Source organism: Siphateles boraxobius, unplaced genomic scaffold (genome assembly GCF_051911475.1).
Source record: "Siphateles boraxobius isolate OS27281-9 unplaced genomic scaffold, OSU_SipBor_1 41, whole genome shotgun sequence".
Classification (NCBI taxonomy): domain Eukaryota; kingdom Metazoa; phylum Chordata; class Actinopteri; order Cypriniformes; family Leuciscidae; genus Siphateles; species Siphateles boraxobius.
This window is the reverse complement of record NW_027509042.1, coordinates 32,712,448-32,738,051: the sequence shown is the minus strand read 5'-3', so window position 1 is coordinate 32,738,051 and position 25,604 is coordinate 32,712,448. Positions and strand designations below refer to the sequence as shown.

General features: G+C 39.9%; 2 protein-coding genes across 3 annotated transcripts in view; one reads left to right on the top strand and one right to left on the bottom strand.

Moving 5' to 3' along the window:
* Window positions 1-25,604, top strand: part of cidec (cell death inducing DFFA like effector c) — a 389,787-nt gene that overhangs the window by 167,414 nt on the left and 196,769 nt on the right. The gene's annotated exons all lie outside the window — the stretch shown is intronic.
* obsl1a (obscurin like cytoskeletal adaptor 1a) overlaps window positions 1-25,604 on the bottom strand; it is a 101,876-nt gene that overhangs the window by 17,569 nt on the left and 58,703 nt on the right. The window contains exons 11-21 of one of the 2 annotated variants that reach the window (XM_077199178.1): window positions 25,070-25,345; window positions 24,686-24,961; window positions 24,307-24,582; window positions 23,537-23,806; window positions 23,144-23,410; window positions 22,793-23,062; window positions 11,404-11,670; window positions 9,631-9,897; window positions 8,274-8,386; window positions 8,160-8,181; window positions 8,028-8,063 (exon numbers count right to left, since the gene is read on the bottom strand). In XM_077199178.1, the coding sequence (XP_077055293.1) occupies window positions 8,028-8,063; window positions 8,160-8,181; window positions 8,274-8,386; window positions 9,631-9,897; window positions 11,404-11,670; window positions 22,793-23,062; window positions 23,144-23,410; window positions 23,537-23,806; window positions 24,307-24,582; window positions 24,686-24,961; window positions 25,070-25,345 (2,340 nt within the window). Of the gene's footprint in view, window positions 1-8,027; window positions 8,182-8,273; window positions 8,387-9,630; window positions 9,898-11,403; window positions 11,671-22,792; window positions 23,063-23,143; window positions 23,411-23,536; window positions 23,807-24,306; window positions 24,583-24,685; window positions 24,962-25,069; window positions 25,346-25,604 lie in introns of both variants that reach the window. The other variant, XM_077199177.1, reaches the window with a different exon arrangement.

Sequence of the window (25,604 nt, the reverse complement as noted above, 5' to 3'; positions counted from 1 at the left end):
ATTTTATACGCTAAGCCACGTCTATCTGGCGGGCTGTGACGCTATAAAGGCGCGGGCGCCCTTCATTGGGCGTGACGTCACGCCGGGCTCACTGGTAGGCTGCAGCAGTTGCCCGCAGGGCAGCCAATGAGCACGCGAGATGGCCTGCTCTAGGTCTGCTAGCTGCTGCACTGCGTTGACAAGGTATACAAAATTAAGGATAATTTTTTGGCTTCAGTATCTCGAGAAGATGAATCTTTCCCGTAGCGTAAGCTAAACTTACGCAATACGAGAGAACCTCTCGTAAGAGAACAGAACAAACAGCAGAACCGTTGCGCCTCCGAGCGACACGTGTTTTGTTCCTCAAAATATCTGCATTTTTGACAGAATCAGACGATTTAATTATTCAATTAGGCTACCCATTCATAAATACAGTCGTCTGCTAGGTGAAAAACAACAAATTGGTTGAATAAAGGATTCAACTCCCTCATTAAGATTGAGACTTGCCGCCACCTACTGGTGGTGTTAGTTTCATAATTAAAAAGTAGACTTTTTTTTATCATTTCATATTTCTACATACAATTTTTACATTTAAAACATTAATCTCTTATCATAATTTATGCAATTATAATTTGCTGTGTAAATCCATAAATTCCATGTCTAAACAGCCTGTCGATCCAAAAATGGATTTTATTGTTACCGACTTCCTTTTATTTGGAACCGTTGCCACTGAAACTGTATATTAACGCACCAGTGGGGCTCGACAGCCTTAGTCAAACGGGTTGGCGCGTATGGTTGGATTGCGGAGAGATTGTGAGATTGTGGTCAGGTCTCAGCAGCAGGAGGGATGTAGAGGTCAGTAAGCTGGGCTTAGTTGAGTGGGGGACGGAGGGGGGTGACTCTGGGACGCCAGAGTCACTGTCGAGCCCTCTTGAGGGTGTCGTGGGCTAGTCGACTTAACACTGAGGATGGAAGGTGCCCACTTGAAGAACCTAGAGATGTCCCCTATTCAGCTCAATCCAGACGGTTGTCATGGGGGGACCGCACTGTGGTTGCAGCCGTTGTGTGTGCTAACGCGTGTTAACACTAGACAGAAGGAGATTTACATCACCATATGGAAAGAAGCGTAAATGGATGGAGAAGCATAGGTTACTGTAAAGCTATGTCTTAGTTGGTGCTGATCTTGGCGAAAGCCGAGTACAAATCAGCATGAAGTTTTAACATCTACTCTTGTCTAATGGAAATCATGAAGATCTGGATACGTCCAGTGACTGCAGTGAATAGTGCTGCTGGCAACAAGGGAAAGACCTTGTGACAGCCTGGAGAGACAGCTGACACGAGGAAAGAGACCCCAATGGGGCTGGTAAGGGTTAGTTACCCTTGTCGGCAGTATCCAGCTCTGTGTTTACAGGATGCTGGAGACACCCACCCAAGGCTTCTGAGAAATTAAAGAGAAAAATACCCCTAGAGTCTGCGAGAGCAGGGGCGGAGGATGACCCAACATGGTTAACGACGTTGGAATGGAAATGGATATGAGTATGGAGAGTACTTCACAAAAGACTAGTTCAGCTTCTGCAGTTAGCAAAGTCATTGAACTCCAAGCTTGTGTCTGTGGCTGGAGCAAGGCGACAACGGTCAGGGGTTTGAAGATTCATCAAGGGAAATGAAATGCTTGAGGGAGAAGGGACAAGGGCCTCGCATTGATCAGTACTTCTTACGAAGTCAGTCAAGTCAGTCGAATGAAATCCAGCGACAGGAAGCAAACCACAGTTCGCAGGATATCTGTACCCTTGTCATGGAGGAGATGAGGGTTTGCACAGTTAGTGATGAACACATTGATACTTGTGTACCCTTTCAGACTAACCAGGATAAGAGAGAAAAGAACCTCAATGGGCATAGGCCTGGAGTTAGATGGTCAAGAGCTTGTGAGAAAACTGCATTGGACACGGTAAACACAGATCTATGCTTTGCATTGGAAAGATTAACTGGTACAATTGAAAAGAAGCTGGATAAATTTGGGGACATCATTTACGCATATGGAAGTGAGAGGTTTGGTGTGGAGAAAAGGAAGGAAAAAGTACAAACTACTCCTGCTGTATCTAGACGGCAGCAGAAAATTGAAGGGTTAGTTAGAGAAAGGAGACAGCTGAGGAAGCAATGGAACAAAGCAGAACAAAGTCAGAAGGAGGGACTCAATCTCTTACAAAGGGCCATAAAAGATAAGCTTGCAACATTACGCAGAGCTGAGCGCCTAAGGAAACGCTACAAAAAGAAAGAGCGTGCGAGGGGTAATTTCTATAAAGACCCATTCAAATTCGTAAAGAAGTTATTCACCAGTGAGAAGAATGGCACTTTAAAAGCATCTAGGGTTGAGCTAGAGAGATATTTGGAGGAAACGCATACAGATGCAAAAAGACATGAGCCTATGTCAATTCCGTCAGATATCCCACCTATCAATCCACCAGAATACAAAATGGAGGTCTGTGCACCTAAATGGGAAGAGATAGAGCAGGTTGTGAGAAGGCAAGGGCTTCATCATCTCCAGGGCCTAATGGAGTTCCGTACAGAGTGTACAAGAGTGCTTCAGGAGTTCTACGAATTCTGTGGAAATGGATAAAAGTGGCATGGGAAAAGCAGGTTGTACATAGAGCATGGCGCCGAGCAGGTAGAGTCTTTATACCTAAAAAAAGATGCTACAAGCATCAGTCAGTTTCGTCCTATTTCACTATTAAACGTTGAAGGTAAGATTTTCTTCAGCATTATTGCGCAGAGATTGTCAACCTACCTATTAAAGAATGGCTTCATTGACACTTCAGTTCAAAAAGCGGGCATTCCAGGGTTCTCAGGATGCTTAGAACACATCAATGTTATCTGGCAACGAATTCAATCAGCTAAAAAGGAGAGGAAGGAGCTCCATGTGACATTCCTGGATTTGGCTAAATCATATGGTTCAGTGCCACATGAGCTTCTTTGGGCAGCATTTGATTTTTTTAGAGTACCAATGTCAATAAATTTAGTGAAAGCCTATTTTGGAGATTTGCAATTTAGTTTCTCAACTCTAAAATTCAGCACCGCATGGCAATGCTTAGAGTTTGGAATAATGGTGGGATGCACCATTTCTCCACTGGCTTTTACCATGGCAATGGAAGTAATCATTAGGGCATCAAGATGGGTAGTAGGAGGAGAGCGCTTGGATTCTGGGATGCGACTACCACCAATCAGAGCATACATGGATGACATGACAACCATGACTACAACAGTAGCCTGCACTAATTGGTTATTGGGGAAGTTAACAGATAATATCGAATGGGCACAAATGCAATTTAAGCCCTCTAAATCAAGGAGCATCTCGATAGTTAAAGGAAAGGTAGTAGATAAAACATTCTTCATTAATGGTGAGGCAATACCAACAGTTTCTGAGAAGCCAGTGACGAGTCTTGGGAGATGGTACGATGGGGATCTAAAGGACACAGTTCGAGTGAAAGAAGTTAGACGACAAGCAGTGGAAGGGTTGAAGAGCATAAACAGCTGTGCTCTACCAGGCAAACTAAAACTCTGGTGCTTTCAGTTTGGTCTACTGCCAAGGTTGCTGTGGCCACTGACTGTGTACGAGGTTTCTTTGACAACAGTGGATAAGCTGGAAGCGTTAATAAGTTCATACATCAGGCAATGGTTGGGAGTTCCATGCTGCCTCAGCATAGTGGGACTTTATAGTAAAGGAGTATTGCAGCTGCCAGTCTCTGCTTTAACCGAGGAGTTTAAGTGTGCCAAGGTCAGACTGGAAATGACTTTAGCAGAGTCACGCGACAAATGTGTAAGGGAGGCAGCCCCTGTGGTAAAAACTGGTTGGATGTGGTCAGCAAAGAAATCTGTAGTAGAGGCAAAGGCTGACCTTCAAATTGGGGATATCGTGGGACAGGTACAGCATGAAAGAGGGGGTTTTGGGCTCAGTTTAGCTCCTCCTTAATGGCACAAGGCAGGCCCAGCTCAAAGGAGGAAGCTGGTAGTCAACGAGGTGCGAAAGCAGGAGGAGAGGATGACATGTATAAAGGCCATTTCCCAGGCCAAGCAGGGAGATTGGATGAGATGGGAGAGTGTGGAACAACGCAAAATTGGCTGGCAAGACCTTTGGGTCAATGGAAGAGAGTAGGATCAGTTTCCTTATTAGGTCAACATATGATGTTCTCCCATCACTGCAGAACCTAAACCTCTGGGTAGGAGAGGATCCCTCTTGTCCTTTGTGTTCATCACCTGCCACATTAAGGCACATTTTGACAGGATGTAAGGTGGCTCTTAGCCAAGGTTGGTTTACTTGGCGCCATGACCAAGTATTGCGTTGTTTGGCTTTACCATTGGAAGGCAAGCGTAGTATGACCAATAAGTTGCCGCCTGTTCTAGCAAAACATTACACGCAGAAGACAATATTCCTCTGCCCAGGCGAGCAACCACCAAGAAAAGGTGCTAACACCAATTCACGCCCAGGACAACTGGAAGCTGCTAGGGACTGGAAGATGCTGGCTGATCTTGATCAACGGCTTATTTTTCCACCTGAGATTGCCACCACTAACCTACGACCAGATATTGTTTTGTGGTCTGGATCAGCACGCATTGTTCAACTGATAGAGTTAACAGTGCCATGGGAGGATGCGGTAGATGAGGCATATGAGAGGAAGAAACTGCGGTATGCTCATCTGGCCACTGAAGCAGGACAGCTAGGATGGAGAGTCCAGGTTTATCCAGTGGAAGTGGGTTGTCGAAGTTTTGTGGCACACTCTACAACCCAGTTCCTCAGAGACGTCGGATTCAGTGGCCAAGAATTACGTCGCACAGTAAAGAACTTATCTTAACTTATCGGAAAGATTCTAGCTGGCTGTGTACAGGCCGCCATGCTACGGTTTCGTAGAATTCTTGAAAACTTGAAGAGTCTGTTGGTTTATTTGTATAGGTTGTATAGTATTTACAGTCATTACGTTCCTGTGTATATTGCGTGAATGACAGGTGGGGGTTTGGGGGACAGGTGGGGGGAGGTAATTTGCCACTGAAACTGCAAATTAACGCACCAGTGGGGCTCGACAGCCTTAGTCAAACGGGTTGCCGCGTATGGTTGGGTTGGGGAGAGATTGTGAGATTGTGGTTAGGTCTCAGCAGCAGGAGGGATGTAGAGGTCAGTAAGCTGGGCTGAGTTGAGTGGGGGACGGAGGGGGGTGACTCTGGGTAAGAGTCACTGTCGAGCCCTCTTGAGGTGTCGTGGGCTAGTCGACGAAACACTGAGGACGAAAGGTGCCTACTTGAAGACCCTAGAGATGTCCCCTATTCAGCTCAATCCAGACGGTTGTCATGGGGGGACCGCACTGTGGTTGTAGCTGTTGTGTGTGCTGACGCGTGTTAAAACTAGACAGAAGGAGATTTACATCACCATATGGAAAGAAGCGTAAATGGATGGAGAAGCATAGGTTACTGTAAAGCTATGTCTTAGTCGGTGCTTATCTTGGCGAAAGCCGAGTACAAATCAGCATGAAGTTTTAACATCTACTCTTGTGTAATGGAAATCGGTCATAATAGCCATACACAGTGTCTTTGCATTCTGATTGAATTTGTTGACTAAATTTGAGAATCTGACATAAGAGGACAGATAGTTATGAAAATGAATTTAAAAATACTGTTTTCTCTTGGCTTTATTATATTTTGATCTTCTCTCAACCGAGGGAGCACATCCTGCATTGTATTGTATTATAATGACTTTTTAATATTAGCCTACCACTACATTTTGACTATAGCCATGTTGCATATTAATTGTTCTAGGAACATCAAAGCACATTTACATTTTTGAGTAATTTGTGCTACTCCATAATGATGTTTGTAGCGTAAGTAGGGCCCAAACATAAACTCAAGCCCAGGGGCCTCTAAGTTCTGCCCTGCGTGGACGGCACCTTTTACTGCCAGAAACCATCTCTGTGGCTTCTCCTCCCTCACCACCCTTGATGGTTGGGCAGCTAAGGGATACACACATATCCCGCCAGTGGAGTGGGCCGTTGCTATCCAGCTGTGCCCTAACTCTACTTGGCGCGGAGAACCGTGTCCTCCTTCCCTGGCCTGTAGGTACTCGTCGGACCTATCCGGCAAGGCTTACAAGGCCTGTGAGGAAGCTGCCTCTGCCGTGCACCACATGACGTTGCTGCAGGTCCATCAGGCCAAGGCACTGAAGGACCTGCACGAGGGTGGTCACAATCCACAGGTTCTCCAAGAACTTTTTACCACAATGGACTGTGCGACGAAGGTTTAGAACTTCTCCCAGCAGTTCTCGGCTGAACAAAAGCAGACAGACGCCATCAAGCACATCCTGCCGTGGTGGTCAGAGCTGCTGCCTCCACCCGACCGCCCGCGGCCCCTCAGTCTGCTCGTCGCTGGGAGCATCCTCCTGCGTCTCCCCCTGCTCCCACACCGCAGCAGCAGCCTCAACCTAAACGCCGCCATGGAGCCAGTCGCAGGCAGGCTGCCCACCCACCCCCGTCCCCGTCCCCGCCAAGAATGGCGGCAAAGCCAGGGGTAAGCAGCCCTAGGTCGGGCAACCCAGAGATGGATGGGACTGCTCTCGAGGAGACGCTTACTGCACAGCTCCCTCCCCCGGAAGAGGGCCGGGAAAATCTTCAGTTTCCTTTTGTTTGGGTTTCCGCCACTGGCCTCAAAACCAGCGGTACCCAAATTTTCAATAAAAGAACAGTTTCTTTCATCTCTGGGTCCGAAGAGGGCCCGGAGAGCAGTGGGGAGAGAGAATCCTCACCACTCTTATCCACCTCTTCTATCGCCACCGGGCAGCAGTGTGCGGTTCGAGAACACAATCAAGCCACATCCTGCACCTTCCTAACAGAAAGGGCACGCTTTCCCAGTGTTATCCAATATCTCACTGTATGGGTTATCATGGAACAACAGTGACAGATAAACTCTGTGTAAGCCCTCTCCTATCGTCCTTCCAGGCAAGAAGGAGTAGAGGCTTGCACAGGGTGCTGGATGGGGTGCAGCAGCTGTGGCCCTTTGGTAGGGATTCCTATTCGTTGGTCTCGATGTGGCGTCGACTGACCGTCTGAAGAGGAACGTCTCGGTTACATTTGGCAACCCTCGTTCCCTGAAGGAGGGAACGGAGACGCCACATGCCGTCGTCACATCTGCTGCTGCCCGCCAGGACGGCCAGCTTTTCAGGCTTGGCTCCTCAGCAAAAAACTGAAGTGCAATCGCACCTGCTGCTCATTATATACCTGCGCTGCAAGGCTGAACAGCTGATGCAAATGAATGCACGCCAATGTGCATTGGCTTGTTTAGTTTCACTTGAAGTAGATTTGCCTCTCTAGCAAGATTACTATTCGGTCTCGACATGGCGTCTCCGTTCCCTCCTTCAGGGAACGAGGGTTACCATATGTAACTGAGACGTTATTTGTGGAGTGGGTATTGGATGTCTGTGAGTCCCCGTTCACCATTGGCCTTTAGTGATGGTGAACACCAGCCCATTCCAGAGCCTCCTCTCAAGATGGCCGCCCTTCCAGGGTCTCGTCCCATCGAGGCAACAAGCCTGAACTTCTTCAAGTCGTGCCTACCCAGCCTGAGCTTCACGCCATGCCTGTGCCCTCGTCTCTGACAAAGATGGCCGCTGCCACGCCTGAGTCCTTATCTCCGGAAAAGGTCCCTTTTCTATAGGTCCCCGGCCATTAGTTCAGCTGTGTGTCTTCAAATATCTCGTTTGTATTTGGTATGAGTTGTGTTGTTCTCTTTAATTTCTGAATGATTCACAGAGACCAGTAATAATATATTTTGATTTTATGCCAAGTTTAACTCCAGCTAACCATTCATGATAATAAAGCATTAGCAAAAGTAGTGAGCCTCTTATTTACTATCCATCTTGAATTTTGAGCAGAAGCTGAAGCAACCAGAAAATGTCTAGTCCCAACTAAAATCCTTCCTAAAACAACCAGACAATTTCACTGCTAGTGTGCAAAGTTTCCAAAAAGCAATGAGCTGGAAAATGTGATGAAATCTAAAGTGATATATAGGCTTACCATAGACCTCAAGTTTACAGGAAGTGCTGAGATCACCTATTTCACAAGTATAAAGGCCCGAGTCATTGATGCTGGATTCCAAGATCTGTAAACAGCGCTTACGCCCCATGGAATAAATCCTTAAACTCTTACTGGATTTCAGCTCCAACCCATTCTGCCAATCAATCCATAGAGAGTTCAGTGAGAAAAAGTGAAAACATATTTAGGAAGGTAGAGTGCATTATTTATTTATTTATTTAGCAGTACCTTCTGCCATTTGACATCCACATTTGGTCTAGACAGCTCACACTCCAAAATGACTGAAGATTCCTCCTCAAGTCTGACATCAGACAGCTTCTTAATGATCATTACTGGTGTTTCTAAGATTTTGATGCACAAAGCTTGTTATTTTTGGATATTATTACTAAGATCTTAAAATAATAATAATAATATATTTTTTTTTAAATACAATAATATATATATATATATATATACATACACTCACCTAAAGGATTATTAGGAACACCATACTAATACTGTGTTTGACCACCTTTCACCTTCAGATTTACCTTAATTCTACGTGGCATTGATTCAACAAAGTGCTGAAAGCATTCTTTAGAAATGTTGGCCCATATTGATAGGATAGCATCTTGCAGTTGATGGAGATTTGTGGGATGCACATCCAGGGCACGAAGCTCCCGTTCCACCACATCCCAAAGATGCTCTATTGGGTTGAGATCTGGTGACTGTGGGGGCCATTTTAGTACAGTGAACTCATTGTCATGTTCAAGAAACCAATTTGAAATTATTTGAGCTTTGTGACATGGTCCATTATCCTGCTGGAAGTAGCCATCAGAGGATGGGTACATGGTGGCCATAAAGGGATGGACATGGTCAGAAACAATGCTCAGGTAGGCCGTGATAATATTTTTCCAGTCTTCAACTGTCCAATTTTGGTGAGCTTTTGCAAATTGTAGCCTCTTTTTCCTATTTGTAGTGGAGATGAGTGGTACCCGGTGGTGTCTTCTGCTGTTGTAGCCCATCCGCCTCAAGGTTGTGCGTGTTGTGGCTTCACAAATTGTTTGCTGCATACCTCGGTTGTAACAGTGGTTATTTCAGTCAGAGTTGCTCTTCTATCAGCTTGAATCAGTCGGCCCATTCTCCTCTGACCTCTAGCATCAACAAGGCATTTTCGCCCAAAGGACTGCCGCATACTAGATGTTTTTCCCTTTCCACACCATTCTTTGTAAACCCTAGAAATGGTTGTGCGTGAAAATCCCAGTAACTGAGCAGATTGTGAAATACTCAGACCGGCCCGTCTGGCACCAACAACGATGCCACGCTCAAAATTGCTTAAATCACCTTTATTTCCCATTCTGACATTCAGTTTGAAGTTCAGGAGATTGTCTTGACCAGGACCACACCCCTAAATGCATTGAAGCAACTGCTATGTGATTGGTTGATTAGATAATTGCATTAATGAGAAATTGAAAATTGAAAAAATAGAACAGGTGTTCCTAATAATCCTTTAGGTGAGTGTGTATATACTGTATATATACTGTATGTAAATACTATTCGTTTTTGTTGAATCCCAAGCATAAATGTTTCTCCTCTATATACCCACCTTTGACTACCAGTCTGGCAGTAGTTCTCAGACCTTCTGCATAGAATACAATGCTACCCATGTCCTCTAATGTGAGGTTGGAGAGAGTGAAGCCATGTACTAGTCCATTGGAACTAACACGGCAATTGTTATTGGGTTTGACACGCAGACCATCTTTTTGCCACACTCCCTCCACATCAGCATGAGAAAGTTCCACCTCGAAGGACGCTGTCTCTCTCTCAAATGTCTCAATGTCCATCAGCCCCTTGCGTATGACAATCTTCCTCGCTTTAAATAGTAACAGAGATTATTTAAAATGCAATAATGCTACTAATAAAATCTGAATAAAACTGTTACATCATGCACAGACAAGTTCAGAACTGTTAGGCCAAGGATCAGAACTATAGCCTATGCTTCAACTGAAATGCCTGCCAAGATTTTACATGCATTATTTTATTTAAAGGGAACCTATTATGCCCATTTTCACAAGATGTAAAATAAGTCTCTGATGTCCCCAGAGTGTGTATGTTAAGTTTTAGCTCAAAATACCCAACAGATAATTTTTTACAGCATGTTTAAATTGTCACTTTTTGGGGCTCAGGAAAACGCACCGTTTTAGTGTGTATCCCTTTAAATGCAAATGAGCGGCTGCAACTGGCCCAGAGGGCGGAGCCTCACGAGCTTGCGCTCCTTGTCAGGACAATCTCATCTCACGGAATGATCAAAACATAAACTCTCAGTAGCCGTGTTCATTTCGACACGGAGTCGGACAATAATGCCCACATAGCCAGATAATATATGCTGTATGTAGATAAAACAGGTATAGTCTAGTTTAATTACGGTTATTAATTACTTTTATCCACTATTAGTACAAGCCTGTTGTAGCGGACCGCGTCCAAATGTTAGCCAAAAAATATACTGATGAGTTCAATGAAGTTTATTGTACATCACACAAAAGATGAAGTGTCAATTTTACTCCAGAAAATCACTGTAAGAGCTGAATAAACACTGTACAAGAAGTCCTCATTAAAGTCTTATCCATAAACTCTCTCCCTCTCCCTTTCATTATCATCAACATACACAGTGAAGTACAAACAACACTCGTTACAACTAACAGTAAACAAATATATACACACCTTTTTAGGGGGTGCTTAATAAACTGGTAAACTGTATATCCGTAACAACTCCTATGAACTGTAATAAAGTGCGCACTCTCACTTTCATTTCGGCCATGATCAATAACGTTAGGCCTATTGCTCCAGTAAATAAATAGAGCTATGTGGATTAATACATCCATTTACACAACACCAACAACGCTTGGGAGACTTTCTCGTCAGTGCAGCTATGGCGGATGTGTACAACTCTCAACTCGCTGTGAACTCGATTAGGGCAGGTCTATGTTAGAACGGCAGTGTCTGTCAACACTCATGGGCGGGGCCTGTGGCTTTAGTGACGTCACTAAAGCCGCATTCTGAAAACAGGTCGTTGGGAGACACTGCTTATGATTTATGGAGATTTAAAAAAAAAAAAAGGAGTGGGTGGATTTTTATCACTGCAGGGTGGTTGTGTACACACACTGTCAACACACATTTATGTCCAAACACCATGCAAAAGTGAATTTTGCATAATAGGTCCCCTTTAATATTATCAATAGATTGTATACTATTTCAGCAGAGTTATATTTAGTTAAGCTAAAACTCAAATGACTCTTTTAAGTAATTCATGTGGCTTTGATAATTTCTCTTACACAACCAAGAGATATACTCAAAGTTAGACATGCTCAAGGCCACTTACGCTCCACATTGAGCTTGACCTGTGCACGGTCATGGAGAGTCTCACAGCGGTATGTCCCTCGATCAGACAGATTGAGGTTACTGATTGCCAAGATACGTTTACAGCCATTCTGGGTGAGTTTATGTCTGGGTCCTGACTGGATCACCACCCCCTGTCTCATCCACTGCACCTCTCCAGACTCCAGACTCACTTCTGTCTCTAATGTAGCCTCTCCAAACTCCTCAGCCATCACTGTTTCCATTCTCCTTGTAAACAATACCTGTGCCTCTGTATGTAAATGTAAAAGGTTTTCAAGTTACAAAGTCATACATTTAAAAAAAAAATCCCCTGAATATTATTGGGGGAAAAAAAGCCATTGAAATTAAAATTTCAACCAATCTTGAGAAATATTCACACTGATAATTTCCTAATAATTATATTAAACTTCATCCAATGATGAAAATGATATAATTATTTTGTTATCATAAAAGAAAATAGTTGTCTTAATCCTCAATTAGATTACATTTTTTTTTAAAGCACATTAAAATACAACGCACATCGTCAAATGAAACAACCAATTCACAAAACATTAATCGATGATAAAATTTAGGACCCTAGACACTATTAAATGCTAAACTAGAAAAAAGTTTGATGAGACAAACTTTAAGTTGGCTTGAAAAAGCCGGACCAGAGAGTTTGAAGAAGTTTAAAGTAGTTAAACTCGGATAGTCGGATAGTCGGATAGTCGGATAGATGGATTAGTTAGAAAAGAAAAGAAAGATTAGTTAGATAGACAGAAAGATTGGTTTCACTAAAAGAAAGATTAGTTATAAAGAAAGAAAGATTAGTTAGAAAGAAAGAAAGAAAGAAAGAAAGAAAGAAAGAAAGAAAGAAAAAGAAAGATGGATTAGTTAGAAAGAAAGAAAGAAAGAGATTAGTTAGAAAGAAAGATAGATTAGTTAGAAAGAAAGAAAGATAGATTAGTTAGAAAGAAAGAAAGATAGATTAGTTAGAAAGAAAGAAAGAAAGAAAGAAAGAAAGAAAGAAAGAAAGAAAGAAAAAGAAAGATGGATTAGTTAGAAAGAAAGAAAGATGGATTAGTTAGAAAGAAAGAAAGAAAGAAAGAAAGAAAGAGATTAGTTAGAAAGAAAGATAGATTAGTTAGAAAGAAAAAAAGATAGATTAGTTAGAAAGAAAGAAAGAAAGAAAGAAAGAGTGATTTGTTAGAAAGAAAGAAAGATAGATAGATTGGTTAGAAAGAAAGATAGATTAGTTAGAAAGAAAGAAAGATAGATTAGTTAGAAAGAAAGAAAGGAAGAGTGATTTGTTAGAAAGAAAGAAAGATAGATTAGTTAGAAAGAAAGAAAGAAAGAAAGAGTGATTTGTTAGAAAGAAAGAAAGATAGATAGATAGATTGGTTAGAAAGAAAGATAGATTAGTTAGAAAGAAAGAAAGAGAGATTAGTTAGAAAGAAAGATAGATTCGTTAGAAAGAAAAAAAGATAGATTAGTTAGAAAGAAAGAAAGATAGATTAGTTAGAAATAAAGAAAGAAATAAAGAAAGAAAGAAAGAAAGAAAGAAAGAGTGATTTGTTAGAAAGAAAGAAAGATAGATTGGTTAGAAAGAAAGAAAGATTAGTTAAAAAGAAAGAAAGATAGATTAGTTAGAAAGAAAGAAAGATTAGTTAGAAAGAAAGAAAGATGGATTAGTTAGAAAGAAAGAAAGATTAGTTAGAAAGAATGAAAGAAGGATTAGTTAGAAAGAAAGAAAGAAAGATTGGTTAGAAAGAAAGAAAGAAAGATAGAAAGAAAGAAAGTAAGAAAGAAAGAAAGAAAGAAAGAAAGATTAGTTAAAAAGAAAGAAAGAAAGATTCGTTAGAAAGAAAGAAAGAAAGATTAGTTCGAAAGAATGAAAGAAAGATTAGTTAGAAAGAATGAAAGAAAGATTAGTTAGAAAGAATGAAAGAAAGATTAGTTAGAAAGAAAGATTGGTTAGAAAGAATGAAAGAAAGATTAGTTAGAAAGAAAGAAAGATGGATCAGTTAGAAAGAAATCAGTAAGAAAGAAAGATGGATTAGTTAGAAAGAAAGAAAGAAAGAAAGAAAGAAAGAAAGAAGGATTAGTTAGAAAGAAAGGACTGATTAGTTAGAAAGAAAGATAGATCAGTAAGAAAGAAAGAAAGAAAGAAAGAAAGATTAGTTAGAAAGATAGATTAGTTAGAAAGAAAAAAGATAGATTAGTTAGAAAGAAAGATTAGTTAGAAAGAAAGAAAGATTAGTTAGAAAGAAAGAAAGATAGATTAGTTAGAAAGATAGATAAATCAGTAGGAAAAAAAGATAGATTAGTCAGAAAGAAAAAAAGATAGATTAGTTAGAAAGAAAGAAAGATTAGTTAGAAAGAAAGAAAGATAGATTAGTTAGAAAGAGAGATAGATTAGTTAGAAAGAAATATTAGTTAGAAAGAAAGAAAGATGGATTAGTTAGTTAGAAAGAAAGAAAGAAAGAAAGAAAGAAAGAAAGAAAGAAAGAAAGAGATTAGTTAGAAAGAAAGATAGATTAGTTAGAAAGAAAAAAAGATAGATTAGTTAGAAAGAAAGAAAGAAAGAAAGAAAGAAAGAAAGAGTGATTTGTTAGAAAGAAAGAAAGATAGATAGATTGGTTAGAAAGAAAGATAGATTAGTTAGAAAGAAAGAAAGATAGATTAGTTAGAAAGAAAGAAAGAAAGAAAGAAAGGAAGAGTGATTTGTTAGAAAGAAAGAAAGATAGATTAGTTAGAAAGAAAGAAAGAGTGATTTGTTAGAAAGAAAGATAGATAGATAGATAGATTGGTTAGAAAGAAAGATAGATTAGTTAGAAAGAAAGAAAGAGAGATTAGTTAGAAAGAAAGATAGATTAGTTAGAAAGAAAAAAAGATAGATTAGTTAGAAAGAAAGAAAGATAGATTAGTTAGAAAGAAAGAAAGAAAGAAAGAAAGAGTGATTTGTTAGAAAGAAAGAAAGATAGATTGGTTAGAAAGAAAGAAAGATTAGTTAAAAAGAAAGAAAGATAGATTAGTTAGAAAGAAAGAAAATTAGTTAGAAAGAAAGAAAGATGGATTAGTTAGAAAGAAAGAAAGATTAGTTAGAAAGAATGAAAGAAAGATTAGTTAGAAAGAAAGAAAGAAAGATTGGTTAGAAAGAAAGAAAGAAAGAAAGAAAGAAAGAAAGAAAGAAAGAAAGAAAGAAAGATTAGTTAAAAAGAAAGAAAGAAAGATTCGTTAGAAAGAAAGAAAGAAAGATTAGTTCGAAAGAATGAAAGAAAGATTAGTTCGAAAGAATGAAAGAAAGATTAGTTAGAAAGAATGAAAGAAAGATTAGTTAGAAAGAAAGATTGGTTAGAAAGAATGAAAGAAAGATTAGTTAGAAAGAAAGAAAGATGGATCAGTTAGAAAGAAATCAGTAAGAAAGAAAGATGGATTAGTTAGAAAGAAAGAAAGAAAGAAAGAAAGAAAGAAAGAAAGAAAGAAAGAAAGAAAGAAAGAAAGAAAGAAAGAAAGAAAGAAAGAAGGATTAGTTAGAAAGAAAGGACTGATTAGTTAGAAAGAAAGATAGATCAGTAAGAAAGAAAGAAAGGAAGAAAGAAAGAAAGAAAGATTAGTTAGAAAGATAGATTAGTTAGAAAGAAAGAAAGAGATTAGTTAGAAAGAAAGATAGATTAGTTAGAAAGAAAAAAGATAGATTAGTTAGAAAGAAAGAAAGATTAGTTAGAAAGAAAGAAAGATTAGTTAGAAAGAAAGAAAGATAGATTAGTTAGAAAGATAGATAAATCAGTAAGAAAAAAAAGATAGATTAGTCAGAAAGAAAAAAAGATAGATTAGTTAGAAAGAAAGAAAGATTAGTTAGAAAGAAAGAAAGATAGATTAGTTAGAAAGAGAGATAGATTAGTTAGAAATAAATATTAGTTAGAAAGAAAGATAGATAGATTGGTTAGAAAGAAAGATAGATAGATTGGTTAGAAAGAAAGAAAGATTAGTTAGAAAGAAAAAAGATAGATTAGTTAGAAAGAAATATAGATAGATTTGTTAGAATGAAAGAAAGATAGATTAGTGAGAAAGAAAGAAAGAAAGATTAGTTAGAAAGAAAGATAGATAGATTAGTTAGAAAGAAAGATAGATAGATTAGTTAGAAAGAAAGATAGATAGATTAGTTAGAAAGAAAGAACGATAGATTAGTTAGAAAGAAAGATGGATAGATTAGTTAGAAAGAAAGATAGATTAGTTAGAAAGAAAGAAAGAAATATTAGTTAGAAAGAAAGAAAGATTAGAAAGAAAGAAAGAAAGAAAGATAGATAGATTAGTTAGAAAGAAAGAAAGAAAGAAAGAAAGAAAGAAAGAAAGATAGATTAGTTAGAAAGAAAGATGGATAGATTAGTTAGTAAGAAAGAAAGAAAGATAGATTAGTTAGAAAGAAAGATAGATAGATGAGTTAGAAAGAAAGAAAGATAGATTAGTTAGAAAGAAATATAGATAGATTTGTTAGAATGAAAGAAAGATAAATTAGTGAGAAAGAAAGAAAGAAAGATTAGTTAGAAAGAAAGATAGATAGATGAGTTAGAAAGAAAGATAGATAGATTAGTTAGAAAGAAAGATAGATAGATTAGTTAGAAAGAAAGAACGATAGATTAGTTAGAAAGAAAGATGGATAGATTAGTTAGAAAGAAAGATAGATTAGTTAGAAAGAAAGAAAGAAATATTAGTTAGAAAGAAAGAAAGATAGATTAGAAAGAAAGAAAGAAAGAAAGAAAGATAGATAGATTAGTTAGAAAGAAAGAAAGAAAGAAAGATAGATAGATTTATTAGAAAGAAAGATGGATAGATTAGTTAGAAAGAAAGAAAGAAAGAAAGATAGATTAGTTAGAAAGAAAGATAGATAGATGAGTTAGAAAGAAAGAAAGATAGATTAGTTGGAAAGAAAGATAGATAAGTTAGTCAGAAAGAAAAAAGATAGACTAGTTAGAAAGAAAGATTAGTTAGAAAGAAAGAAAGACAGATTAGTTAGAAAGAAAGATATATTAGTTAGAAAGAAAGAAAGAAAGAAAGAAAGAAAGAAAGAAAGAAAGAAAGAAAGATTAGTTAGAAAGAAAGAAAAAAAGATAGATTAGTTAGAAAGAAATATAGATAGATTTGTTAGAATGAAAGAAAGATAGATTAGTGAGAAAGAAAGAAAGAAAGATTAGTTAGAAGGAAAGATAGATATATTAGTTAGAAAGAAAGAGATTAGTTAGAAAGAAAGATAGATAGATTAGTTAGAAAGAAAGAAAGATAGATTAGTTAGAAAGAAAGATAGATTAGTTAGAAAGAAAGAAAGAAATATTAGTTAGAAAGAAAGAAAGATAGATTAGTTAGAAAGAAAGATAGATAGATTAGTTAGAAAGAAAGAAAGAAAGATAGATTAGTTAGAAAGAAAGATGGATAGATTAGTTAGAAAGAAAGAAAGATTAATTAGAAAGAAAGAAAGATAGATTAGTTAGAAAGAAAGAAAGATAGATTAGTTAGAAAGAAAGATAGATAGATTAGTTAGAAAGAAAGAAAGATAGATTAGTTAGAAAGAAAAAAGATAGATAGATTAGTTAGAAAGAAAGATAGATTCGTTAGAAAGATAGATAGATTAGTTAGAAAAAAAGAAAGAAAGATATATTAGTTAGAAAGAAAGAAAGATTAGTTAGAAAGAAAGTTAGATTAGTTAGAAAGAAAGATAGATTCGTTAGAAAGAAAGAAAGATTAGTTAGAAAGAAAGATAGATAGATTAGTTAGAAAGAAAGATAGATTAGTTAGAAAGAAAGAAAGAAAGATTAGTTAGAAAGAAAGAAAGATAGATTAGTTAGAAAGAAAGAAAGATAGATTAGTTAGAAAGAAAGATAGATAGATTAGTTAGAAAGAAAGAAAGATAGATTAGTTAGAAAGAAAAAAGATAGATAGATTAGTTAGAAAGAAAGATAGATTAGTTAGAAAGATAGATAGATTAGTTAGAAAGAAAGAAAGAAAGATAGATTAGTTAGAAAGAAAGATGGATAGATTAGTGTTGCTAGGCGGTTGCTAGGGTGTTTTGGGTGGTTGCTAGGGTGTTGCTAGGTGGTTGCTAGGGTGTTCTGAGTGGTTGCTAGGGTGTTGCTAGGCGGTTGCTAGGGTATCCTGGGTGGTTGCTAGGCGGTTGCTAGGGTGTTCTGGGTGGTTGCTAGGGCGTTGCTAGGCAGTTGCTAGGGTGTTCTGGGTGGTTGCTAGGGTGTTGCTAGGGTAATTTGGGTGGTTGCTATGGTGTTACTAGGTGGTTGGTAGTTGTCAAAGATGGTTACTGTTGAGTTTGTAGCATTTTATTGGCATGATTTAGCACTTAGCTAATCAATATTAGCATGTAGCTATTCACTGCTAGCATGTTTAGCATGTAGCAAGTCCTGTTTGCTAGCATGAGTAAAAAGAGCCAACCCCCATTCTATACGATGTTTTGATGCAGAGATATAGGTCTTGCAAAACGGTTGCTAGGGTACTATGTTTGGTTGCTAGGGAGTGGCTTGGCAGCTGCCAATCATGAAGCTCCAAAGTCAATGTGAATGTATAAACCAACCCCCATCTCTATACGATGTTTTGATGCAGAGATATAGGTCTTGCAAAATGGTTGCTAGGGTACTCTGTTTGGTTGCTAGGGAGTGGCTTGGCAGCTGCCAATCATGAAACTCCAAAGGCTGCTTGTCAGTATGAATGATATGAACCAACTCCCATGCCTCTGTGACATTCAGAATGGAAGATATCCCTCTTTGGATTTTGGTTGCTAAGGTGCTCGACAATGGTTGCTAGGGCGTGGCTAGGAAGTGTTGAGGTGATTCATGATTGGCTGTTTGCTGCCCCGAGTCAAACGAGACCACCCTCATGTTTCTATGACAATTCAGTCCAGAGATATCCCTTCGATCTCTTTCAATGGAAGTCTATGGGAGTTGTTGCTAAGGTGCTCTAAATGGTTGCTAGGGCGTGGCTTGATAGCTTCACAATGATCCTGAGAGACTGATTGGTTGTCTGAGTAAAATGAGCCCGCCCCTTTGTCTCTACGACACTGTGATCCAGAGTTATGTTCAATATAAAAGCGGTTTCTATGGTGTAGGACGGCCCATTTCATGGGCCGTCCTACACCATAGTAAGTCAATGGGGAAACTTTGGGCAGCTCCTGCCCCCCAGGGGTGCAACTTTTACCCCATTGTGTGGTATGTTCTTACAGAGTCTGTCAGCCTCTTCAAATGTGGTAAATTACACGTTTCTGCGACATCCTCGTTCCGAGCTACGACTCGTCAAAGTTTGACGCAATGTTAAGTCTATGGGATTTTTCGGCCGGTTTTTCGCCCCTGGGGCGAACATCGTACCCCCGATCCCTTATAAAAGTCATAGCACACCATTCCCGAACAGGCCGCACGTTTTGACGCCTCATTCGTGGGTCTGTGACAAAAACTGCGGGAGGAGTAGCGCGTCAAAAAGTGGCCAGAAGAATAAGAATAAGAAGAATAAGAATAACTAGAATGTACATTTCCAGAAGAAAATGTGAAGTGGTGCTTGCAGTGGCAAAACTCACCACTCGGTTGCTAGGGAGTTGCTAGGCGGTTGCCAGGGTATTCTGGGTGGTTGCTATGGTGTTGCTAGGCGGTTGCTAGGGTGTTCTGGGTGGTTGCTAGGGTGTTGCTAGGCAGTTGCTAGGGTGTTGCTAGGGTAGTTGCTATGGTGTTGCTAGGAGGTTGCTAGGGTATTCTGGGTGGTTGCTAGGGTGTTGCTAGGCGGTTGCTATGGTGTTCTGGGTGGTTGCAATGGTGTTGCTAGGCGGTTGCTAGGGTATTCTGGGTGGTTGCTAGGCGGTTGCTAGAGTGTTCTGGGTGGTTGCTAGGGTGTTGCTATGCGGTTGCTAGGGTATTCTGGGCGGTTGCTATGGTGTTGCTAGGCGGTTGCTAGGGTGATGCTAGGTGGTTGCTAGGGTGTTCTTGGTGGTTGCTAGGCGGTTGCTAGGGTATTCTGGGTGGTTGTTAGGGCGTTGCTGGGGGTTTATTGGTGGTTGCTATGGTGTTGCTAGGGTATTCTGAGTGGTTGCTAAGGTATTCTGGGTGGTTGCTAGGGTGTTGCTAGGGTGTTATGGGTGGTTGCTATGGTGTTGCTAGGCGGTTGCTAGGGTGTTCTGGTTGGTTGTTAGGCGGTTGCTAGGGTATTCAGGGTGGTTGCTATGGTGTTGCTATGCGGTTGCTCGGGTATTCTGGGTGGTTGCTAAGGTGTTTTGGGTGGTTGCTAGGGTGTTCTGGGTGGTTGCTAGGGGGTTGCTAGGGTGTTCTGGTTGGTTTCTAGGGTGTTGCTAGGCGGTTGCTAGGGTGTTCTGGGTGTTTGCTAGGGTGTTGCTAGGCGGTTGCTAGGGTGTTCTGGGTGGTTGCTATGGTGTTGCTATGCGGTTGCTAGGGTATTCTGGGTGGTTGCTAAGGTGTTTTGGGTGGTTGCTAGGCGGTTGCTAGGGTGTTCTGGGTGGTTGCTAGGGTGTTGCTAGGCGGTTGCTAGGGTGTTCTGAGTGGTTGCTAGGGTGTTGCTAGGTGGTTGCTAGGGTGTTGCTAGGCGGTTGCTAGGGTGTTCTGGGTGGTTGCTAGGGTGTTCTGAGTGGTTGCTAGGGTGTTGCTAGGTGGTTGCTAGGGTATTCTGGGTGGTTGCTAGGGTGTTGCTAGGCGGTTGCTAGGGTGTTCTGGGTGGTTGCTAGGGTGTTGCTAGGCGGTTGCTAGGGTATTCTGGGTGGTTGCTATGGTGTTGCTAGGCGGTTGCTAGGGTGTTTTGGGTGGTTGCTAGGGTGTTTTAGGTGGTTGCTATGGTATTCTGGATGGTTGCTATGGTGTTACTAGGTGGTTGGTAGTGTTCACATTTGGTTACTATAGAGTTTTTATAATGTTAATGGCATGATTTAGCACTTAGCTAATCAATATTAGCATGTAGCTATTCACAGCTAGCGTGTTTAGCATGTTGAAAGTCCTGTGTGCTAGCCTGAGTCAAAAGACCCAAACCCCATCTCTATACGATGTTCTGATGCAGAGATGTAGGTCTTGCAAAATGGTTGCTAGGGTACTCTGTTTGGTTGCTAGGGAGTGGCTTGGCAGCTGCCAATGATGAAACTCCAAAGGCTGCTTGTCAGTATGAATTATATAAACCAACCCCCATCTCTATACGATGTTCTGATATAGAGATGTAGGTCTTGCAAAATGGTTGCTAGAGTACTCTGTTTGGTTGCTAGGGAGTGGCTTGGCAGCTGCCAATCATGAAACTCTAAAGGCTGCTTGTCAGTATAAATGATATAAACCAACTCCCATGCCTCTGTGACATTCAGAATGGAAGATATGCCTGTTTGGATTTTGGTTGCTAAGGTGCTCGACAATGGTTGCTAGGGCGTGGCCAGTAAGTGTTGAGGTGATTCAGGATTGGCTGTTTGCTGCCCCGAGTCAAACGAGCCCACCCTCATGTTTCTATGACTCTTATATTCTGAGATATCGCTTTGATCTGTTTCAATGGAAGTCTATGGAACTTGTTGCTAAGGAGCTCTAAATGGTTGCTAGGGCGTGGCTAGATAGCTTCGCAATGATCCTGAGAGACTGATTGGCCGTCTGAGTAAAATGAGCCCGCCCCTTTGTCTCTACGACACTGTGATCCAGAGTTATGTTCAATATAAAAGCGGTTTCTATGGTGTAGGACGGCCCATTTCATGGGCCGTCCTACACCATAGTAAGTCAATGGGGCAACTTTGGGCAGCTCCTGCCCCACAGGGGTGCAACTTTTACCCCATTGTGTGGTATATTCTTACAGAGCCTGTCAGCCTCTTCAAATGTGGTAAATTACACGTTTCTGCGACATCCTCGTTCCGAGCTACGACTCGTCAAAGTTTGACGCAATGTTAAGTCTATGGGATTTTTCGGCCGGTTTTTCGCCCCTGGGGCGAACATCGTACCCCCGATCCCTTATAAAAGTCATAGCACACCATTCCCGAACAGGCCGCACGTTTTGACACCTCATTCATGGGTCTGTGACAAAAACTGCGGGAGGAGTAGCGCGTCAAAAAGTGGCCAGAAGAATAAGAATAAGAAGAATAAGAATAATAAGTATGTGAGATAACAATAGTGTTGCTTTGCCATAGGCAAGCACCACTAATAAGTATGTGAGATAACAATAGTGTTGCTTTGCCATAGGCAAGCACCACTAATAATAAGTATGTGAGATAACAATAGTGTTGCTTTGCCATAGGCAAGCACCACTAATAAGTATGTGAGATAACAATAGTGTTGCTTTGCCATAGGCAAGCACCACTAATAAGAATAATAAGTATGCACAATAACACTAGTGTTGCTTTGCCATAGGCAAGCACCACTAATAAGAATAAGAATAAGAATAAGAATAATAAGTATGCACAATAACACTAGTGTTGCTTTGCCATAGGCAAGCACCACTAATAAGTTTAAATAGGATTTCAGTAAGTTGGCTCTCACAAGCCAACTTAATATGTTTAAGTACAATATCAGTAAGTTGGCTCTCACAAGCCAACTTAATAAGTTTAAATAGGATTTCAGTAAGTTGGCTCTCACAAGCCAACTTAATAAGTTTAAATAGGATTTCAGTAAGTTTGCTCTCACAAGCCAACTTAATAATAAGTTTAAATAGGATTTCAGTAAGTTGGCTTTCTCAAGCCAACTTAATAATAATACTATATTTTAAAAGCTGATTTATATGAAAGCTTGTTTACGCCACGGAATAAATACAATTAAAAAATAATTGCGAATTTTTATCTTACAAAGTTTATATCTCACAAATCTTACTTTTTTTTCTCAGAATTGCATGATATTTGTCACAGTTCTGTCACTCTTGTCTGGGTTTCCCTTGGTTTAGTGAAAGAGCTGTGACACTCCCGGTTTGTCATGTGTTTGTGTTTAGTCTGGTCTGTTGTGAGCACATGGCTGTCATGTTATTTCCTTGTGCCATGTGCTCTCCTGTCAATTGTCAAAACCCCACCCATCTTTTTATCTCGTTAGTGTTTAATTTTTCCCACCTGCCTGCCTCGTTACCCTCTTTTGTTTGTTCCCCTATTTAATCTCCCTGTGTTTGCAGTCCTGTGCTGGTTCGTTGTCCATGTTCCTAGTGTTTCCTGTTCCTGCCAGGTGTCTGTCTCGTTTTCCTCCATGGGGAGGTTTGTTTGTAGTTTTGTTTAGTTGTTATCTACTTAAATAAATATCCTTATTTCGGCACATGAATCCTCACTCCTTTTCTACTACCCAGTACGTGACAGAACGAACTAGCACAGGACTGCAAACACAGGGAGATTAAATGGGGGAACAAACAAAAGTGTGTGTTTTGTTGTTGTTTTTAGTATAATGAACATTTACTGTACATACCCTGGACCTTGAGACTGGCTTTAGAAATGATACCCTCAGCCTCAGCAGTGATCCTTGATGAATCCAGCAGCTGGACCTTCCGGATAATCAGAGTATGGCAGAGGCTGTTTTGTTCAATATGGAAGCGATCACTGGGTTTGATGGGCTGTCCATCCATGAGCCAGACCATCTGAACATCATCAGGGGAGACCACACACTTAAAGGTAGCATCCTCCCCCTCCATGACTGTGGTATTGTGAAGCTCTGTGAGGAATTCCACCACACGAGGCACTGCAGAGGGAAAGCATATGGAGATTATTGACTAAGTGTGTTGTTTAGTATCTTCCAACAAGTAAATTGTTTCACACTTACATTCCACCCTTATTCTGGCCTTGGTGCAGTCGTCTTTGGACTCACAAGCATACTCTCCGGCATCTTCTTTGGTGATACGATGGATTGTGAGACTCCTCTCCGTCTCGTTGGCACGGATAGAGAAGCGACGGCTGGGTATGATCTCCACTCCATCCTTCTTCCACTGGACATCTGCTTTAGCTTTGCATAGCTCACAGCATAATGTGATCATACCATCTTTATGGGCCACTGTTTCAACCAGCGGCTTCACAAATTTTATACGCATATCTGTAATGGACAAAGGTTACATGGTTATTATTATACATTGAATGAGTTGTAATGCTACTATGACTTTCCTTTAAAAGCTGAATATCTGTTCATATCACAAGTAAAAGCATGATTCCAGCTACCAACCTCTGACCAGGAGACTGAAGTGCATTTCATCTGTGTTTGCATCACATGTGTACTCTCCACTGTCAAGCTTCTTTAATGGGTCAATGGTGAAAGTGCGGGTCAGGCCCAGGCTGGCTATGTGGAAACGTTCTCCACTGAATGGAGACCAGTCTTTAAGCCACCGCACTTGAGCATTGAGTCTGGAAACCATGGCAGTAAGAGTGACAGCCTCTGCTTCATAACCAGTGACCAAGTTCACCTCTTCTTTGTTGAGGAACTCAACTGGAGGCTCTGGAGAAAAATACAACACACAAGGCACATGAAGTCTCATTGCATTTTGCATGCAAATGGGTCAACGACACAAAGAGTGTCCACGATAAAGAAAAATCTACTTTAAAACGACATGTATTCATGTTGGTTTTATAAGGTTTTGAAATACTTCAATACCATGTTCAAAAAATGTTTCAATTAAAGTTGTTTTAATAAAACGTCATGTGGTCTTTACCATTTACTTTTCAAGCGAGAATGTATTTTTATAAATATCATGAATTATTAATATCATATGTTCCAAAAATGAGTGTAATGTTTAATGCAATGGTAATGTTACTTAAATTAATCTAAAACAAATGTGTAAGAATCATTGTATGTAACAAATGTATTTGAATAAATTAATAGATAGAACAAAACATGAGCGTTAAAGCAATGTATTCATAAATCAGATGAAATATATGTTATTAGCTCCCTGTACTTAAACACAATTATTGAATAAAAAAGGAAAATAAATATGGTACCTTGAACTTTAACAACAGTTATCATTTTGTCATCAACAGCATCACACATGTATTTCCCAGAGTCAGAAAGGAGGATGTTGGATAAGGTCAGTTTCCGGAGTGTTCCGTGGCTTTCAATATCCGTGCGCTCATCAGGGACCAGTGGTTTATCATTGAATAGCCACTTTATTTGTGCATTGGCTCTAGAAACTTCACAAGCTAAGATGAGAACATCTCCTGTCACCATCTCTTGATAATCAGGATCACCAGAATTGCCAATGATCTTCACTAATGGCTCTGGAGGAGAGAGATAGTTCAAAAGTCTGTGTCATCATACCTGTTGTCTGCTTTAGGGCTCATGCACAGGTTCAAATCAATACAACTGAAAGACACTTTTTACCTTGTACTGTGACATGAAATGAAATTGTATCATCTTTAGCATCAAGGATATATTCTCCAGAGTCCTGCAACTCTGCACAGAGAATGACCAGGGATCTGAATGTCCCTTCCTCCTCAAAACAGAAGCGCTCATTCTCCTCAATAGGACTGCCATTTTTATACCAATTGACTACACCATTGGCCGCAGACAGCTCACACTCCAATACAGCGTCATCATATAACACAACCTTGTGCTCATTCTTGATCTGATCTTTATTCAGGATTTTTACTGGTGCCTCTGGAAGAGAGAAAGATTAAAAAAAACTTTTAGTGAAAAAAAGAGTAATACTTAAAAAAAAAAAAAGACCTGTAACTAAGGTAACCAGGTACTGGTTTAACATCATACCAGTAATTTTGACTTTAAAATCTATTGTGTCATCAATGGCATTGCAGGTGTATATCCCAGAATCCTTCAAAGCTGGAAAATGGATAGTTAGCTTACGTATGAGGCCATTCTCAGTAATTGTGATATTGCTGCTCTCTTCCACCTTTACTCCATCTTTCATCCAGCACACCTTTGCATTATCACGAGAAACCTCAAGCTCTAGGACTACAGGATCACCAGCAATACTCTCTGTAATGCTGCCTGTGTCCTTGGAGCAAGCAAGTTTAACAGGAGGCTCTGTGGAAAAAAGTCTCATCAAAAACACTTTACAAAAAGTAATCATTTTTGTTTGGCATTTCAATATCTTTATAATACAAGTCTCATGGTCATTTTATGTCTGACCAATTGGTTTAAAAAATCTTACCAATGTTACTGATATACACACACACACACACACACACACACACGCACACACACACACACACACACACACACACACACATATATATATATATATATATATATATATATATATATATCACATGGTGTATGTAAC